Source organism: Ciconia boyciana, chromosome 15 (genome assembly GCF_034638445.1).
Source record: "Ciconia boyciana chromosome 15, ASM3463844v1, whole genome shotgun sequence".
Lineage (NCBI taxonomy): Eukaryota > Metazoa > Chordata > Aves > Ciconiiformes > Ciconiidae > Ciconia > Ciconia boyciana.
The window spans coordinates 5,429,411-5,445,788 of NC_132948.1; the positions used below are offsets into that span (position 1 = coordinate 5,429,411).

The 16,378-nt window shown below is 36.9% G+C and overlaps 1 protein-coding gene across 4 annotated transcripts in view; it reads left to right on the forward strand.

Annotated features, from left to right (window-relative positions):
- Positions 1–16,378, forward strand: part of SPECC1L (sperm antigen with calponin homology and coiled-coil domains 1 like) — a 73,547-nt gene that overhangs the window by 9,621 nt on the left and 47,548 nt on the right. For 2 of the 4 annotated variants that reach the window (XM_072880307.1, XM_072880308.1), the window contains exons 2-5: positions 5,704–5,893; positions 11,441–11,600; positions 12,591–14,224; positions 16,066–16,273. In XM_072880307.1, the coding sequence (XP_072736408.1) occupies positions 5,741–5,893; positions 11,441–11,600; positions 12,591–14,224; positions 16,066–16,273 (2,155 nt within the window). In that variant the 5' untranslated portion in view covers positions 5,704–5,740. Of the gene's footprint in view, positions 1–1,816; positions 1,943–5,703; positions 5,894–11,440; positions 11,601–12,590; positions 14,225–16,065; positions 16,274–16,378 lie in introns of those variants that run through there. The other 2 variants (XM_072880306.1, XM_072880309.1) reach the window with 2 other exon arrangements.

Genomic DNA, 16,378 nt, shown 5'->3' on the forward strand with positions numbered 1-16,378 from the left:
CATCTTGCAATTATTTTTGGCTCAGAGGGGTTTCTGAGCACTTAGTGCTCAGCTCTTTAGCATCCATTAGGGAATTTCTCTACTTTGTACATGTCCAGTCTCCCCTTCCACTTGCACTTCATGCAGCCACAACATTCTTTCATTCTGCATTAAAAATATGGCTAACTTTTCTTATTTTGAACCTGACTCCAACTTCATTTGTTAGTCCTTAGTTTTAGTACCAGAAGAGATGATTAACAGCCCGTCCCAGTCTGCCTTCTCAATGCCATTCAAGATTTCATAGGCTTTTGTCATATTCCCTGTGAGATGTCTCATAGGAACTATTATTCACCTTTGATCTTATTTTTGCCCCTTGCTGAACCTTTTGCAGGTCTATAAGAAGTCCTTTTTCTGAGGTTGAGAGACCAGAACTGCACATACCAGTTAAGTGTGGGCAGATGGGCAAAAAATTGATTTGTTGAGTGCAATATTTGTATTTTATGGTTTGTTTTCTATTCCTTTCTTTAATAATTCCTGGAATTGTGTTGCTTTTTTTGCCTTATCCCAAACACTGTACCAATAGTTTAATAAAGCTGTGAATCAAAACACTAAAGTCTTGCTGAGCAATATTGATGAGTTGAGAGCACATTTATGTATGAAGCTGAGGTTGCTTTTCCCCAAGAGATAGATTGCTTTGTGTTTACCTGCATTTAATTTTATTTGCTGTTTTTGTTGTCCAGTTAGTCGCATAAGTGTCTTCTGTGATTCCATGCAGTTTCCTGTTACCCTTGGTATCTTAAAGTTTGCTGATGCTAGAGGGTTATTTCAAGTCACTAAAACTGATGTCTTGAATAAAACAAATGCACTGCTTGCTCTGGGCTTCTGGAATCCAGTGGTTAATGGATTATGTTTTTGGAATTATTGAGCAAGAGATTTCATTTTAGAGTGCTTGTGCAGCTTGCAGACTGAAAGTTTGAGCTGTGGACATTATAAATGTAGAGAACTCTGTCTCTTAGTAGCTTATTTCATATCCCAGATGTTAAGTTGTGGGTGACTATGCTGTCTTGCCTGCAGAGACTTGGGGAAGTTCTGAATCTGTGTTTTACAGGGGGTTGAAGAGGCTGTGTTTTATAATCTTTTCTTCACAGTTCTGCCTTTTGGGACTGTGTAAGTGACCTAAAAATGTCATTCCCTAATTATTTGGGCAAAAGTTGTCAGCCTAAATATATCAAAACCAAAGAACCTGTACAAATAGAGAGTGAAAGTGTACTGACTCCATTGCTTAGATGTGAATATTTCTATTTTCCTCTGTATTTTGGGTATTTGATGTTTCAAAAATGCTCAGTGTCCTCAGACTTGAGGGATCAGTTGTTTCTATTTTTCTGGAACTCTTAAAAGATAATTCTAAGATTATTTATCATTTTCTTAACAATTCACAATTTTTTAATAGATAAAACTGCTTAGTATCTCTTGATACTTTTGTATTTTCAACCAAAGGCAAAAGGCTAATACCTTCTTTGCTGCTTAACCCTCTATCACCTTACAGGCACAGGAAGCCATTTCTTGTGCTCTTGCAATTGAGCCTTACTTTTGTGACAGCGATATTAGTATAAATAAACATATTAAATAATGGATGAGATTAAAATAATCACAGTAAGAAATCATAAACCCCCCCCCTTCAGTTTTCAGGTTTCTGAAGAGTACATAAGAGTAACCCTGAAAGCATTTCATGTTGGCTGGGTGGATGTATCATATCAGTTTACAGTAAAGAGCAGAGCCATGCTATTGGGCAAAACACATTTAAATTATTATTTATGGAGTTGTGTTTGCAGTTGGTATAAAATGCAGGACTGGTTTCACATGCCTCCACCAGAGCAAGGAGAGCACGCTCCTGAACAAGATTCCCTTTTGTTTCCTGTACTATGTGTGCTGTGGAAAGAGAGACGTCTGGGAAAGGATACAGGTTAGAGCAAATAGTTACATTTGACTTTAGGAATGCAGTCTTTCTATCTGATATTTTGGGCTCGTTTTGGCTTTTTTCCATCCTGATTAACTTTATAATTGATAGTGTAGTGCTAGCATTAATCAAATGCTTTCCAGTAACATCTTGTGTCTGTTGATGAGTATTTTGTTTAGTAGTGTGATATGAGGGACCTCCAAAAGTCTCTCTTGACTGTCTCATGGAGTTACAGCTCTTAATTCCACTGCAACTTTTTAGTGCTTATCTTCTGCTTCACTCTTTGCCCCCCCCCCCCCCCCCTTTTTTTTTTGAGGTGGGAGGAATTGTGTGTAAAGGCAAAGGAAGTCTTCAGTAATTCCTTCTTTCTCCTTAGGGCAAAATATAAGCTCCAGTTTTATATGCAGTATTTGCTTTTTAAAACAATAGTGAAATAATATTTTATCTCTCATTTGAATTATTAGTGTTGTATATTAATCTTCAGAAAGCTTCATTTGGCTAGTGAGCATTTTATTTCTTACTTTAAAATTTAGTGTTGGGCAGAGACAAATTTATTGTTGGTTCCTAATACTGTGTCTTCCTAAGGAATGTGGTGTTCTTCTTTAGAAGTATAAAGGTAGTCTTTACCTGTGATATCTGCCTTTTGAGAAACTGGATGAACTACGGCTTTTTCCTCTTACAATTCAACAATATTGGTGTCTTTGGTTTTCAGTGCTGAAACCCCATCCTGTTTTTTCCTTCCTGAAGAAGGTGGGAGGGGAGAAATTGGCACCAAAAGGTCATAAATTCACTTTAGGAGCCTGAGTGAGCAGGTACTTTTAGAACCTGTAATGCTAATTAATGTCTGGTCCTTATTTTAAGTTAAGTTGAACTCATTTGTATCTTTTTGTCAGTTTTTAAACTATAATTACACACTCTTCTTACAGTAAGAAAGTAACTACTAGAGCTTAGTTTCTCTGGAAGAAAAACAGGAAGAGCAGTACCTAACCCTCCCTGTCCTCTAAGTATCTTTGAAGTTTCTACCTTTGAGTTTCAGTAAGTCACAAATAGTGTTTTTCAATGTCAAATTTATGGATATTTTAAAGTAATGCTGTGATGAAACATGAGGATTACACTTAGTTACATTGTTTAGTTTCACTTATTTACATCACTTTGCTATGCGGTTGCTGTTCTTGAAGCAAATACTGTTGCATGTTTTCAGGAACACTTCTAAAACATGCTTTTTTTTTTTAAATCCATTATGGATGAGAAACACTTGACTTCACACAGTCTTTTGCCACTGATGACCTCTGTGATATATTCATAAGAGTATTAACGTTTTGTACTGTAAAAGCTAATGTTAGTCTGTGTTTCTTTTTGAGATTATACATCCAGTGGGTAATGTTACTGTATTACTTGCTATAATAAGCAGATCCCAAATGTATTGATCTTTTACTTTGCATGCAAAGATCATGTGTGCAATGTGTATCTGGCATGTTGTAAGATGTGTCAGACTTGATGAATGTGCTCTGTAGACTTGATAAATGTGTATTGCAAATGGCCATTGCTGGGTGTCTGCAGGCCAGCTGGAGCTACTGCTTTGTCTAGATTGCCAGACAAGGTTGTCAAGCTCTGCCCAAATGTATGATAGTCATATCGTTGCCAGTACCCTAACCTTCATTATAGCACTGGTTTTCTAGCTCTATGAGCTGTCAAAAAGCTATGGTTCTGATTTACTGGATTTGTTGCAGAGTATATTTTTTTCTTTGAGGTAATTTTTTAAATGCAATCAGCTTCACAACAAGCTGTGCGCTGAAAATTTGTTCGATTATTTCTCAAGCATGATGTGGGCAACTTTTTTAATGTAGTCTGTAGAACATCAAAATATCATTCAATAGTAGTGATGCCAGTTTTACTAAACAACTCTGTCCTCTTTGGTCTTTTCAGTTTTAGTTTTCAGTTGAATAAGGTCAAAAGCACAAGTAAGTGTTCAACTCATATACGTGAAAAAGGCAAGAAATGTAAGTGTGGCAACTTGGTCCTACCTATAAATATTAGCATCTGCTTCTGGAATCTAGTAGGCAGTTGTATCACTTAAAATTATGTGTATATAGCAAACATATTACCTTCATGGGGCTTTTCTGGTTTGGGTTTTGGCTTTCTTAGGAGTGTCTCATTTCAAATTATCTCTCGGCTATTTAATCTTCTGTGAAGGCGTTCTGATTACTAGTAGCCATATGGCAGGAGCGGTGCATTTTTAACATTCTGATGATGAAACTGCAACAGCAGATGAAGTTTTCTGTGTCTGCTTATGCCAGCTTTCAGAACTAAAAGGAATCTGGAAGCTATAACCAAATATTTTCAGTGTCTTAAAACGAAACTTCCTGTTGCTTCTGTTAACAGCACTTAGGGATCTGAGGATGCAAAACTCCTGGAGTTTTACTGACTTTTGTCAAAGTCAGACTTGAAATATACTTGTGTGCAGCTGAGGTGCTGATGGGGAGGAAGGAGTGTGTGTTAGTGTACAGTGTTAATTTTGTTAGCTGAAATGAATTAGTACTCCTGATCACTGTGTTTTTGTGTAGCACATCTCATGCACTCAATCATCAGTCTGCTTTTTGTGCCTTTGAAATGCTTCACTTCTTAAGAGATGGAAACAACTAGATGTGTCTCATGTTCCTAATCAGCCACAGGATATTGGGTTCAGATAAACCTGATCACTTACTTCCACCCAGAATCTGTAAGACTGAAAACGGAGTGCAAGTTTCCTCTTAATCTTCTGTCCTATGTCTTCTGACTCAGGGGAGGCGAAGAAGACAGCTGCCAACTTTCCCATTCTTGCAAGAGGGAAGAGGGTCCTGTTGTGACTAGTCCTTCTGGTAGTCCATGCTTCAAGTTATGGCAGTTGGCCAGTCTACCCTTTCTTAGGTTGTCTTCCAGAATTAGCAGTTCTTGTGATAACTGCAGTGTTTGGGTCTGCTGCAGCTGCTCCTCGTTTGAGTAAAGTCAGCTTTGTTTCCCAGGGTTTTGTTTATTTGCTCATGGTTGGAATGACAGTATTGACAGTTGTCTGCTGTTTGAGAGAACTTGAAGGCAAGGTAAAGATGCTGAAGTGTCCTGACTGCGGACCTTGGAACGTGGTGGGTTGCTTCTGGTTTCTTCTCAGAGATAATCCTTATAATCATATGACTAGAATTAAATTTTGTAAAATCCCATGTGTTTATTAACATGATTTTGAATAATAAATGGTTTCAGGGAATCTGAATTTTTCTACTACTTTTAATTTTTATAAAATACTTTTTTCTCTGCAACTGCTGTTACTCTCTCAGTACTTTAGTTACCAAGCTGGTGGTAATCTTTGCTCAGATCCAGTGTTGTTGGTAGTCAGACTGTTGCCTGAATACTCCCATGGTATTTTCCTTCCCACAGTCAGAAATAAAGAACATTGCTGCCCTAGTAAGCCTTTCTTTTGCTAGCTAACAAATGAACTCTGCAACATGGGTCACTTACAAAATATCCTCAGTTCAGTGCCATTTGTGGAAAGAGAACTGAAAAAAAAAAGTTATAATTTGGAGTGGAGCTGTAGGAAGTGCTTAGTTCTTGGTAAAAATTCCTTTTTAAAAAAAGCAAAAACCATTGGTCAGTCACATGCATTCTGTTTGGCTCTAATTTTTGGTCTTTTCTGCTATTCTGGACTTCTGGTCTTATATAGAGCATTATAAAAAGAAAAAAAGACATTGCTTTTCATTTGTATTTTATGTTTAAAATTTCTTTCTTTCTGCTTGTAGATTTGTTTGTAAATGCATCATAAACAGACAGCCCAGAATGAAGAAAGCAAGCAGGAGTGTTGGCTCAGTGCCCAAAGTGCCTGGAGTAAATAAAACTCAAACAACTGAAAAAGCCAAACCAGAAATCGGCTCCTCAGTGTCTGCAGTAACAAAACTCTCCAAAACCGGGACATCAGCGTCTCTTTTGAAGGTAATAACCAATAGAATGTTCTGATTATTTATATTTTTTACAATAAAGCTTTAAAAAGAGTAGAATTTTAAGGCATGTCATTAATGCAGCTTAGACTAGAGGTTTGTTATATGGGTAACTGAAAGGAATTGGGGTAGTTACACAGCACTGGCCAGGGTAATAGGACCTTGTGTGGCATTCATGCTGTATTTTTCATATTGCAATGTGTGATGTGATGGAAAGCAATATACTTTGCAGAACTTGGCTATTCTGCAAAAGGAACAGAGTGGAAGTCGCATTCTGATGAATGTTATTAGTAGTGTCATGTGTTATGCTTGAATGGTATGTCAGTGACTAATGGGATTTGATAAGAGCTATTTATGAATTCTGAAAAAAGAACTAATGTATCTGACATGAGAAACTTTTTGATATCAGTGATCCGTATCAGGTCAGTGCAGCTGCGTTCTTCTAGCTGTTTTGGCCTTTGCTTTGTGTGAAGTACTGCTTGAGCTGAATTTTCACAAGTCGATTCTTGCACCTAGAACAAGTTCAAAGGTAGAGGTTTTCTCTTATATTAGCAAAACAGGGCAGTAGATTTAGGAGGATATGGATTTCAACAACTAAGAAAAATAAGACATACTGAGGTGTGGTGGTGTGGAGTTTTCACCTGGGAGTGAACACATCTGGGTTGGATGGATGGTATGAGCCTGCCTGGTCTCCCGCCCTCTCCTAGCATGGAAGCATGGCTGGACCCACCTCCTTTTGCCTTTCTGCAGCCCAGTATGCAGAGCTGTGGCGCTGCTGCTGCTGCCCTGGAGCAAATGAACAGAACAAGGAAAAGGGCTGGTGTCTGCAACTGGGACCTGAACCACTGTCACCTACAGGAAGCCAGATAGGCCATTTAAATAATTGGCAAATAAAGACCTAAAATTAAAGAAGTGGTAAGGGTTGAGGTCTCTCTGTAGTAGCTGTGGAGGATTACTGAAGTCAAAAGGTGTGTTCCCTTTTCTCTCTTTTCTTCCTGCTTTTCTTTTATGGAAGAATGGTTAATACTTCTGCTGGTGAACTTGCGAGCCAGGTTTTAGCTAGATTTTCTCCCAGTGCTCCCCCTTTCATCTGCCACCCAACGTATCTTGCAGTTTTCTTAACTTTAATCTTTTGATGCTTGTTGACACTACTTATTTTGTATTTCTAGAAACCTCTCAAAGAATATGGAAACAAAAGTCCTTTGTAGTTTACTTATCGGATTTCTTATGTTATACCTCTCAGTGAGATAAAGGAGGAGGATGATCTAACACTGAAGAAATTTGACCCAGTATGCTTTCACAATTTTACTTATATTAGTAACACTTCTGGCTATGTTTGGGTGTAGGATTAGAATTTATGGCAATTGTATGTTTGAGACACAATGAAAATTACTAAGACTTATCTCAGCTTTATGTTACAGCCAGGCTTACTCATACAGTTGGATGTCTTTTACTTGTTAAGCTGCTGTTGTGCCAACTATGTGACTTAATAATAATGACGACTCTTATCTTCTTTGATTGTTCCATACTTATGCAACAAAGTTAGTTGTTTGTATTTTTTTGACTTACAGATACTGGCACATCACATTTATAATTACTGGCTTGAAAGAAGTATCAATAACAACTTGTATTATTTTTAAAATAATTTTTTGTATAGTTTTATATTTGATCTTGTTGATTAAGCATTTGATACATTGTTTTCCTCATAGTGGTTATAGGATCTTCTCTTAGACTTCATGAATTGGTGTGTGTATTATGAATTTAATTTAATATTCCTTGAGAAAAAGACCCCAACCATAGCTAGCATTAAATAACTTAAATTGCAACAGCTTGCTAATTTATTCAGTTCTCAAAGTAGGTGTGCATATAGATACAGAAAACTTTGACTAGGATGTTGAATGAAAAGCCACTATTAAGGACTAGAAATACACAGTTACAGTACCATACCAATCTTAATTCAGTCAGTAATAATGCTGAGAAATGGAAAATTACTAATTATAGTACGGTTTTCTTTCTTATCCCATTCATGATATAACCATAGGCCAGTGTTCAGCTTTGGGTGGGCTTCTTTCACTACCCATTGTTCCATAGATTTGTACTTTTTCGTTGAGTTTTCAAAGTGTGTGGACAACGAGCACAGGAAGAAACTGGGAGACCCACCCTTCTGTACAGCTGAACACCGTTCCAGAGGTCGGTCTGTCTGCTTCAGAATGCCTTTTTGTAGGTTACTTTTTTGTAGGTTTTTGGCTCCCACACTGCCCAGGAATTTTGTAAATGTTCAGCAGCCCCCACCACCCCACACATATTATTACAGCAGAAGGTTAACTGCCAGCCACTTCTAGTTTTTAATTTCTCAAAAAATACTTTGCAACTAACAATGTGTTCTTATTTTTAAGATCATTATTTTTTTACTTCTTTAGCTAATGAGCTTGTGATCATGCTAACACTCACAACTGTAATTAGATGGCAGCTGTACTTCACACAAATGAATTGCAAAATCCATTGTCCCTGAAAAGCCAGGACTTGGACTCCAACATTTGAATATTAAAAATTAGAATCTGTTTTCAGTATTCATGTGTCTAGGCTTAAGAATTCTGTTTGCAAAATGCAATAACTTAATTACAGATTGTTGTGAAGTTTGATGTTTCAAGCACTCAAATGCAGCAACAGCAAGCATCAAAGAAAATCCCAGGTAGGAATAATTAGATATATATAGAAATGGATTTGAATGAGGTGCAGTAAATAGGATATACATGTTGAGAAACTAAGATTAAATGAATTGCAGAAGTGATCATTCAAGTTTCATTGCACTGAAAGAAAGATGTGGGGGAAAACGGAATATGAATTGTGTAATTATAATGTGGGTTTTTTATACAGAAAATAAAAATAGGTCTGGATGAGCGTTTCTAATTATGATATTTTCTATTTTTTCATATTTTAATGTAGGGGTTTTAATGCTAAGCAGGATTGCACTGTTTTCAGTAAATGGGAGAAACTATTATTCCTTGAAGAAAAGGCTGTTTAATAAACATACAACATTGATTTTGCTTCCATTAAAAATATACGCTATGAAAATACTTTGATTTTTAAAGTCAAGAGTGGTTGTTATGGAGCGTTAAGAAAAGAGAGCTGCTGGTTTGTAATTTTTCCAAAGCTTTGCTAAATAGGTTTTCTTTGCCAAGAGTATAGTGTTACAGTTTTGAGAAACTGTTTACTAATTGGCTGCAGAGGAGGCAGTGCCTTCCAACCTAGTCTAGAAATAGTTTATGGGTAAGTCAGAAGAAGAATGACTGTCTTAAATTCCTTTGTTCAGCAAGAGCTGGAGATGACTAATGTCAGAAAGTGTGTATTTTACTTAGTGGGTGTTTTTTTTTTTCTTCAAGCTGAGTCACATCTTGACCTATTTGGCTTGATAACATGTACTTGTGCTATAAGTGTCTAAAAGCTTAATCTAATTTCCCCAGTCTTTCAACAGGGTAAAAATGCTGACAGCTAATAGCCCATTTGAACTATCACGTTTGCCAACTGATTGGCAGATTCAGTAGCAAAATAGAAAATCACTGTTCTATGCATTTTTGTAATACCATGTTTTAGGCGATAGTTGCATCACGAGGTTGTTTCCCTGCCCCTCCACCCCCATGCCCACAAAATTAGTTTAGATTAGATAAGAAATCTGATTAGATCACAGGTTAACGGAGGATTGTCACGCAGTAGTAGTTTGTGCTCCTCTCTTCCCCCCTGCACAGGTAGCATGAGCTTTGTGGATTTTGTAGCAACATTTTTATTTTCCCGTTGGTACTTAAATTGCATCTGCTGTTTTGCACGGCTGCGTGCCATAGCAGATCAAGGAACTGATCTGGCTCCTGGGAGGAAGGAGCTCTTTGAGAAGGCTTCAGTTTACGCAGCACAGTGTGTAAGTACGTGGAGAAGAGTGGGATAGAACAACAGTGGCTTTTTCATAGCAGAAAAGCCAGCTTAGATGCACATCAAACTAGAGCCTCAGAGTAAGGTGTTTTCTTCCAGCCTTTTATAAACCTTTTTAGAAGGCTATACCATTTCCTACATGATTCAGTAAAACCATTCTTGTCCTAGAGGATTTTACCCTTACAAATACCTGTTTCTATCTGTAAATTATCTATATTGCTAACAACCGCATGCAGAACAAATATGTTCTCTTCCCAAGCTCCCTTTTGTTTTGCAGCTTCTCTTCTTTGTAAATGGCACAAATCCTATCCATGCCCCTTCCACAATTTTATCAGTGTTCCTAACTGTTCTGAAATTCACACTTGCAAAAAGAAAGTGTATAGAATGGCATGAGATGCAACTTTTTTTTTTAATTAAGGAAGTGTACCTTCATTCTTAATGTATAGAATCGTAATGTCTGGCATATAGTTTTTAACATGAACATATATGGGAGCTAGAAGTTATAAACCTGCGGAATTTGAAAGTCATGATGTAAATCAACTGGTTAAGTCCTAAGCACTACCTTTTAGCTGGGATGCTGGTTGAGACTTCAAATGTGTTATCCAGCTGAATAATACAGTTACTCAAGGAATGCTGCTAACACAGCTGTTTTCTTTTAATTTTTCTTGCCCTTATAATGGGAAGAATATTTAGCATATTTTGATTGTTTCTCCATTTGAAAAATTGCATTTTAAAGAGTTGTCTGCCAATTAACGCTTAAGAACTTAGTATTTCTCAAGTTTGCTTTATTCTGAAAGATGAAAAAAAAATTGCTTTATTCTGAAAGATGAAAAAAGTTTGCTTTATTCTGAAAGATTCCCTCTATTTGGGAATCCAGTTCTTGAGACTCCTGTGCTTACTGCCTTGTCACATTCCAGGCAGCTTTTGTGGCTAATAGTTTCAGGAATGATCATATGAGGTCAGACAAAAAGTCCATCAAACAAATATCCCGTCTCTGAGAGTACTTAGTAAAGAGCTTGTAAACAAGGCAAGGATATATGGTGAGGGTGGCTTCCCTCCCACCCCTGAAGACTGTCCTAGTCTCTAGTGATTTGTGGCTTAGTTTTTTTGAGCTAGAAAGGGTATTTTATTAATGTTGGGTTGATTTTTGTTGTTTGGTTTGATCTTTTTGTTGTGAGCTTGTCCACCAGAAAACGCTTGATCATATTCTATTGAAGGACATTATACTAATTTCCTAGTATTTGCTGGTTTAATTATCTAAGAATTGTCTTCATTTTTATGCTTAAGCGAACTTTCAGTCAAAATTGAGAAGTGTTACACTGTGTCGTGTTACTGTGCTTTTCTTAATTTTTTTTTTTTCTCCTTGGTACTGAAACAATCATTTTGTCTCAGAGAGAGAAGACTCAGTTTCTATGGTCAATCATGTAAGGAATTGAAGTTCAGTTTCAACTTACCAGCTCTGCAGTGCAGTGCATTTATACTTTTCAACATTTTTGCATAGACACATGACTATTCAAATATGTACTTTTTAATCTGATGAAATCTTTAACAGAAGAAATGTTGGCTATGCAGACTTCTCAGTCAGCTGTCTTAAAGCTGCTTCTTCCCTTTGTTTCAGACTAAGAGTAATGATGACCTCTTAGCGGGGATGGCTGGTGGCGGCGGAGTGACAATGACCAATGGTGTCAAGGCAAAGAAGAGCACTTGTGTATCAACAGCATCTTCAGCTTCAGGGACGACCATGAACAGCCTGGAAAATAAACCCAAAACTATTGCAGGTAAATGGTTATATTGATCCTTAAAGATGGTAGTTGGGTGGCTTTTTATTTTCCTATTATGTATTGAGGATCCAGGCTGCCTAATGAAGTGGTCAATAAGGCCACAGTCAAATCAAACAACTCCTGTGCTCTTTTCCTGTTTTTTAATAATGTAAAGTTGCCTTTTTGCAGGGTGTTCCTTTTAATTTTTTCAGTACTGATTATGCAACTACTATATAAAACTAGATAATATAATTAATCCAGACAATCATAGATTTGTCTAAAATAATTTAATTTGTCTAAAAAAATGCACACCACAAGCACTAAATCTTTAAGATGTGATTACTTGTTGCAGTCAACATTTTGGATGTTCTGTATTGCTTTATAGAAATAAAGTGAGAGAGCTTTCAGAAACTGTTCAGAAAAGTGAAATAATTTAGTGTGTTATCAATATGGATGGAAATATGTCTTGCCTTCCATTGCTATGTTTTGGATTCAGTAATGCTTGCAAAGCTGTAAAGCATCTGGAAATAAAGAAGTAATAATCTATCCTCATCTTTAAGAAACGAGATGAAAATACAAAAAACCTTAACTTTCATTTTGGGGAATCATAATATGCAATTCATCACTTAAAAGCCTGCATTCAAATCTACTGAAAAGAGACAAATTTGAACTTGTAGAATAGCACTCCTGCAGTTTTTGTACAATTTATCAGAAGCTGTTGAAGACAGAAAAAAAAAAAAGAAACTTGCAAATGTTAAACTTTAAGGTCTAGCTCATTTTCAAAATACTGGTGAAGCATAGCAATTTGTAAAGCATGTATCAATTAAAATATAACTGCACTGATTCACAATTAAGATTGTGTAAATGTTTACTCTAAATGTATTTTGAGATGTATTTACCAGTGTGATTCAGAAAATCAACCACTATATTGCTGATACAAAATACACAGTCTTCTATTACAGATACTGTATTTTAAATTAATGTTCCTAACTTTCAAAAAACATATAGGTACAAGTTCCACAACTAAGCGTAGCACTTCATCTGGAAATAAAGAGTCAAGCTCTTCTAGAGAAAGAATACGCGATCGTTCTCGTTTAAGCCAGAGCAAAAAGCTACCTTTGACTGGACAGGGGACCAATGATACGGTACTGGCAAAACGCTCCCGTAGTCGCACTAATCCGGAATCAGATATTCGAATGAGCAAGTCCAAATCAGACAATCAAATCAGTGACAAAGCTGCATTGGAAGCAAAGGTGAACGATCTTTTGACATTAGCAAAAACTAAAGATGTGGAAATCTTGCATCTGAGGAATGAACTAAGGGATATGCGTGCTCAGCTGGGACTTAACGAAGATCAACTTGAAGGTGATGAAAAATCTGAAGAAAAAGAGGCCATTGTTGTCCATCAGCCAACTGATGTAGAGTCTACGTTGCTACAGTTACAGGAACAAAACACTGCCATCCGAGAAGAGCTCAACCAGCTGAAGAATGAGAATCGAATGTTAAAAGACAGACTAAATGCATTAGGCTTTTCTTTGGAACAAAGGCTGGACAACTCTGAAAAACTCTTTGGCTATCAGTCTTTGAGTCCAGAGATTACAGCTGGCAATCACAGTGATGGTGGTGGTACTCTGACATCTTCAGTGGAAGGTTCTGCTCCTGGATCAATGGAAGACTTGTTAAGTCAGGATGAAAACACTTTGATGGACAACCAACATAGTAATTCTATGGATAATTTAGACAGTGAGTGCAGTGAAGTTTATCAGCCACTGACATCAAGTGATGATGCCTTAGATGCTCCATCATCTTCGGAGTCTGAAGGCGTACCAAGTATAGAAAGATCTAGGAAAGGAAGCAGTGGCAATGCAAGTGAAGTGTCTGTAGCTTGTCTGACAGAACGGATACATCAGATGGAAGAGAATCAACACAGTACAGCTGAAGAGCTCCAAGCCACACTTCAAGAGCTTGCAGATTTGCAACAAATAACGCAAGAGCTAAACAGTGAGAATGAAAGACTTGGAGAGGAAAAAGTAATCCTTATGGAATCTTTGTGCCAGCAAAGTGACAAATTGGAACACTTCAGCCGTCAGATTGAGTATTTTCGGTCCCTTTTAGATGAACATCATATTTCATATGTAATTGATGAAGATATGAAAAGTGGTCGCTACATGGAGTTAGAGCAACGTTATATGGACCTTGCAGAGAATGCTCGGTTTGAGCGAGAACAGCTGTTAGGTGTTCAGCAGCACTTGAGCAACACTTTGAAGATGGCAGAACAAGACAACAAGGAGGCACAAGAAATGATAGGGGCATTAAAAGAACGAAACCACCACATGGAACGGATTATTGAGTCAGAGCAGAAAAGCAAAACGGCAATAGCATCTACCTTAGAGGAGTACAAAGCCACAGTAGCCAGTGATCAGATTGAGATGAACAGGCTGAAAGCTCAGTTAGAGCATGAAAAGCAGAAAGTGGCTGAGTTGTATTCTATACACAACTCTGGAGATAAATCAGATATACAAGACTTGCTGGAGAGTGTCAGGCTGGATAAAGAAAAAGCAGAGACATTGGCCAGTAGTCTGCAAGAAGAGCTGGCACACACTCGCAATGATGCCAATCGATTGCAAGATGCCATTGCTAAGGTAGTGTTTAAAACTGTTGTATTTTAACATCCCGTATACACCATGACTTACTGTTGGTCACTGTAGTTCTTTTAGAAGTAAAGGATTAATTATGAGGTTAATTGGATTGCAGTAGTATTAGGATTACTTTCTCTTAACCTTTGTTATGAAAATGACGGAGGCCTTTTTAAAAATTATATGGGTACATTCAGCTACAGGGTAACTGTCATGTTACTTTTTTAAAATACTGGTATTTAAACTCCACAACTTATTTCAAGGGCCAAACTTAAACAGTATTTAAGATACTGTATGAATTTTGTGCTTAAATTGCATGACTTCTGCAAGAGTTTCAAGGAGTTCATACCAAACTGGTGGAAGAGGGATGTTACTAAGAAGGTACTAGGAGTCAAAGTTTGAAGTTATAACCCAGCTATTGATGACTTGTAGGACCTTTCACAGGTGTTGAGAGAATATTTTGAAGTTTCAGCTTATTCAAGTTGGTTCAGTTAACTTAGAATAAACTAATGATAAAGACAGCAGAAAAGTGTCGTCTTTCTCCAATCAAGAAATGACTGATTTTGAGGTAGACAGAGACTTTACCTAATTTAATTTACTGAATACATATTTTAGTTTTAAATGAAAAAAAATTATAAGCTTTTAAACAATTATTATTAAATATGTCAAATACACGTAAGTTTTTTACTAATGATCCATCCAGGAGCAGCTTGTATGTTGGCTGGGTTTTGGATTGAAATGTATATTTCTAGTTCTAGAACAGCTATTTTTACTCAAATATAACTAATTTATCTAGTAAATGTGTGTAGGAAAAGCATTTGCCATGATTTAATATAAAAATAAGAATCATAAAATGTATTTAATAACTGTAAGTATGCATTTAAAGGTATATCTTCCTGATGAGAAAATTTATGCCAAATGTAATGTCTGAACTATATATTAGTTGCAAATCAACATGTTAGTCCTGATCACCAGCCAGTTAGAATCAACCTTAATTTGGGAGGGGGGAAAAAAATTTTTTTAAAATTAAATTTGGGTAGTGCTATTAAAATAGAAAATACTGAAACAGATTATTTAAAGCAGGGCATTTTGTCTACTAAAATTGGTGCCTGACTGTATTGACCCACCCTAAGCCATGACCTAATTTCTCTCGGTTTTCTGACACCCTATTTTTGCCATTGGGTTAATGTTACTGTGCCTCTGATCCCAGCTTGTTACTTACGTTGCAGTTTTATGAGGCAGGATAAAATAGCCTCACTGATCCTGAAAGGGAGAATTATACTACCTCTTCCTTTCCCTGTTTTTTTTAATTCAGTTCAATAGCTTGTAAGACTCCTCTGGGAACTACGTCAACTCACTAGCACATCTCACACACAAATGTGAATCCTGCTACTTGGGTAAGGAAATGAATCATCTCACAGGTCCAGCAAGGACTAAAATTGATGCACAGAAGAGGGCAGGCCTTTTTTTGGCAAGAGAAAGAAAGGGTAAAGAGTTTCCCTCACCACCTCCTCCCTTTTCCATGGCAGCTAGATGTTAAACTGGATCAGCTGTTCATGAAATCACAGCCTTGGTACTATAGTATTGTTGCTTCACTTGAATACAGGATACTGCTGTTAGAGTAGCTGGGGAATGCTTATATATTCAGCTTGGGAATAAAAGAGTTTAACTCTGGCTCAGGAAAATAGTTGCCCTAGAACAATACATTTTTAAAGGCTTACACTTAACTTCTTGTCCCATACTTTTTTGTGGTTGCAGAAATATATTGTAAGTATGGTAGTTACGAAACTAAAAGTGTGTTTTAAAATGCAACCTATTTAGTTATGATAAGATATGTTCTTTTTCAGGTTGAAGATGAATACAGAGTGTTCCAAGAAGAAGCCAAGAAACAAATTGAGGATCTCAATGTGACTCTAGAAAAACTTCGGACAGAACTAGATGAAAAAGAGACTGAGAGAAGTGACATGAAAGAAACTATCTTTGAGTTGGAGGATGAAGTAGAGCAGCATCGTGCTGTGAAGCTTCATGACAATCTCATCATATCTGATTTGGAAAGTAAGTGTTAAGAGTTTCTCTTGTGAGAGAAATGATAATTTAAGAACAGCTGAAGTGGAACGCTGAAATAGTGAAAATATTTTCACTTGTCTTTCGTATGTCTGA